The 3,288-nt window shown below is 36.6% G+C and overlaps 1 protein-coding gene across 1 annotated transcript; it reads left to right on the forward strand.

Moving 5' to 3' along the window:
- The first annotated feature begins 344 nt into the window (after positions 1-344).
- Positions 345-2,194, forward strand: LOC111438511. Its single transcript, XM_023076424.1, has 4 exons — positions 345-615; positions 692-903; positions 980-1,235; positions 1,874-2,194. Exons 1-4 carry the CDS (start codon positions 364-366, stop codon positions 2,153-2,155), a joined length of 1,002 nt encoding a protein of 333 aa, XP_022932192.1. The 5' UTR covers positions 345-363; the 3' UTR covers positions 2,156-2,194.
- Positions 2,195-3,288: the final 1,094 nt, after the last annotated feature.

Below are 3,288 nucleotides of genomic sequence, written 5' to 3' on the forward strand. Positions count from 1 at the left end.
TACCACGGATATTTACTATTACTATACTTTCGAGACTAAAAACTTTTTTGTTCGACACCTGAGTCAATGTGACTATACTTTCAAGACTCACAATTGTTTTGTTCGACACATGATTTTCTTAACATGACTAATTGAAGACAAGAGAATGGTTCTAATACCATTGATAAGAATAATGAACCTCCATATTGATATGATATTATCTACTTTGAGTATAAGCTCTCATCATATTTTTATTTTTGGTTCTCTTAAAAATCTATGTCAATGAAAATAGCGTCCTTTACTTGTATATCCATAATCTTTTCCTTAATTAGTCAATATGACTCCAACCCTCATCAACATATTTTTTTTTTTTTTTTTCAGACAATGATTACACCAGTAGTTGTAGCTTTTGCAGCCGGTTTAGTTGGATGGGTTTATCAAGCACTGAAACCGCCACCTCCAAAGATATGTGGATCCCCAAATGGTCCTCCACTGACTTCGCGTAGAGTCAAACTCAATGATGGAAGACATTTGGCCTACAGAGAATTCGGAGTTCCTAAGGAAAAGGCTCAATACAAGATCATTCTTTCTCATGGCTATAATGACTCCCGACAAATGCACTTAGCTGCTTCTGAAGTTCGACATTCTTCTTATTCTTCTTCAACTTTCATTCTTTTTTAAAAAAATTGTCTTCAATCATGTTGTGTTATAGGAACTTATGGAGGAGATCAACGCATGCATAATATTATACGACCGAGCTGGTTATGGAGAGAGCGATCCTTATTCATCACGCTCTGCAAAGACCGAAGCATTTGACATTGAAGAATTAGCCGATAAATTAGAGCTCGGCAGCAAATTTTACGTAATCGGATGTTCATTGGGAGCGTACCCGATTTGGAGCTGTCTAAAATACATTCCACACAGGTATTTTAATATGTTGTTTTCAAAAGGATCATGAATTATTGTTTTTGGGTGAGCTAATTGGTTATATAATTTACAGACTCCTAGGAGCTTCCCTGATAGTTCCTTTCGTGAATTATTGGTGGCCTTCCATTCCATCGAGTTTAGCAAAACATTCATTTAGGAAGCTTCCTCTATTATTCCGGTTCACATTTGGAATTGCGCATTACACACCTTGGATATACTATTGGTGGACCAAGCAGAAATGGTTCCCATCAATGTTGAGTGAAGGCATGTTCATTGATTACGATTTAGAGTTGTTAAAGAAGATATTGGACACTCCAAATAACGGTCCGGTAATTCTCGTGATTTTGCTTTTGGTTTCAAAAGAAGCCGTTGTTCTTGCTAATATGAACCTAATTAGGAACTACGACTCTCCATAATGGTATGAAATTGTCCTTTTGAGCATAAGCTCTCTTGGCTTTGCTTTTGGTTTCCCCTAAACCCTAAACTCCAACCGGTCATACCAATGGAGATGTGCCTTGTATACTCATGATCAACCCCTTAACTATCTGATGTGGGACTCGTCTCCCAAACGATCCTCAACAATCTGTCCCTCAAACAATGTACACCATAAAGCCTCCCTTGAGCCCTATGGAGTCCTCAAACAACCTCCCCTTAATCGAGTTTTGAATCCTTCTTTGTAGCCCTCGAACAAAGGACACCTCTTTATTCGATACTTCAGTCACATTTAACTACACATCGAGGCTCACAAATTCTTTGTTCAATATTTAAGGATTCTATTGATATGGCTAAGTGAAGGGCATGTCCCTGATACCATGTTATGAACCACGACTCTCCACAATGGTATGATATTGTCCACTTTGTCAGAAGGCATATTTTGAAAGGCAGGGGAACATATGTTTAAGCTAGTTGGTTTGCCAAAAGTTGTAATATTTGTATGTTCTGACATTTCTTTTGCAACCAATTCTAGGATGAAATAACACGACAAGGTGAATATGAATCTCTTCACCGAGATGTTCTGGCTGCTTTTGGGGAGTGGGAGTTCGGTCCCATGGAATTGACCAATCAATTCAAGGAAGGGTGTGTTCATATATGGCAAGGTAGTGCAGACCGTGTCCTTCCCAATGAATTTAATCATTATATAGTAAAGAAACTTCCATGGATTCGGTATCACGAGGTTCCTAACGCTGGCCATTTATTAGTTCATGACCATGAAAACTTTGAAGCCATAATGAGGTCACTTCTAAGTTGATAAGTTTATTTGTTTTGCTATTATTTATTGTTGTGGAAAAAAAGTGTAAAATGTAACCGATAAGTTTCAATACTAAGGACATACGTATCATGAATGTATTTCTCTTTATATTCAACTCAAACTAGAGGAATAAACTTGGAAGGACGACTTGGCATGGACACGGCCAATTTCTAGATTTCCACCTTCGTTCAGGAACTCAACTTAGAATGCAGAGTATGATCCTTCTGGGCATCTTTATTTTGAATGAATTAGCCCTCGACCTTTTTATCTAATATGATTAATTTGTTTTTCTATGGCTAATAGACATCTTAATTTTGAACAGTAATTGCGATAAACAAGAGTTTGAGTTTGATTCCAAAACTTACCTAATATTGAATTTCTCCGGTTAGGCATGTTTTTGGGTTCAATGCTCTTCGTGGTTTTCTATGGAAATGTCCCTCAAGGTGCAAAAATCGATTGGAATGGGTCTCACATGATGAATTTTCTCGTAGCCTCAAATTTAGTTTTTTCTAGTTTCTTCGAGCTTCTTTAATGGCGAAGCGAAATGAAAAACAGGTTTGGGACGTTTGCAGCGCTTCTTTTCATCATTGAACTTGCGGGTAATCTTATTTAAAAGGTGTGTGATAAAATTTAGAAGAAAATGGTGAGCTATAGCTCTCGAAATGAACTGAAGCCGAGAACTCAATATCCAAAAATGAAAAACTTATAATTTTGGGATATGGAGCATAATGTCTATTGTCTTTGACTGAGCGAATGTGAGGAAATAAGGAAAAAGCTGAAGAAATGGTTGGGAGAAAGAAATAACAGGAAGACAAAGAGAGAGAGCGCGCGGAAGACTCAGATTTCTATTTGTCATTCAATTGACATATTTAAATAACAATATATCCCGAGAAGAAAATGGCAACTGAATTCAAGCCCATTCAACTCGTGTGATTCTCACTAACTTTAATTGTGCCGCTTTTAACTAGTTAAATAAATAACTGTAACTAAAAATAGGAATGATTTTCAACCTTATCTAACCCTGCCTAGATCGGGAAGAGATATCTTTGGAAGATAATTTGGAAGATATTTAGTAAAGGTAGATATTTGATAAAGATTTTATAAAGATTTGATAGAGATATATTTGTTATTAT

Source organism: Cucurbita moschata, unplaced genomic scaffold, assembly GCF_002738365.1.
Source record: "Cucurbita moschata cultivar Rifu unplaced genomic scaffold, Cmos_1.0 Cmo_Scf00076, whole genome shotgun sequence".
NCBI lineage: Eukaryota > Viridiplantae > Streptophyta > Magnoliopsida > Cucurbitales > Cucurbitaceae > Cucurbita > Cucurbita moschata.

Bases quoted from the DNA above. Each gene is read 5' to 3' on its own strand.
- LOC111438511 (XM_023076424.1), top strand. From the start codon at position 364: ATGATTACACCAGTAGTTGTAGCTTTTGCAGCCGGTTTAGTTGGATGG. The intron at 616-691 runs GTTCGACATTCT...GTTGTGTTATAG, and splicing joins TGCACTTAGCTGCTTCTGAA to GAACTTATGGAGGAGATCAA. The intron at 1,236-1,873 runs GTAATTCTCGTG...AACCAATTCTAG, and splicing joins ACACTCCAAATAACGGTCCG to GATGAAATAACACGACAAGG.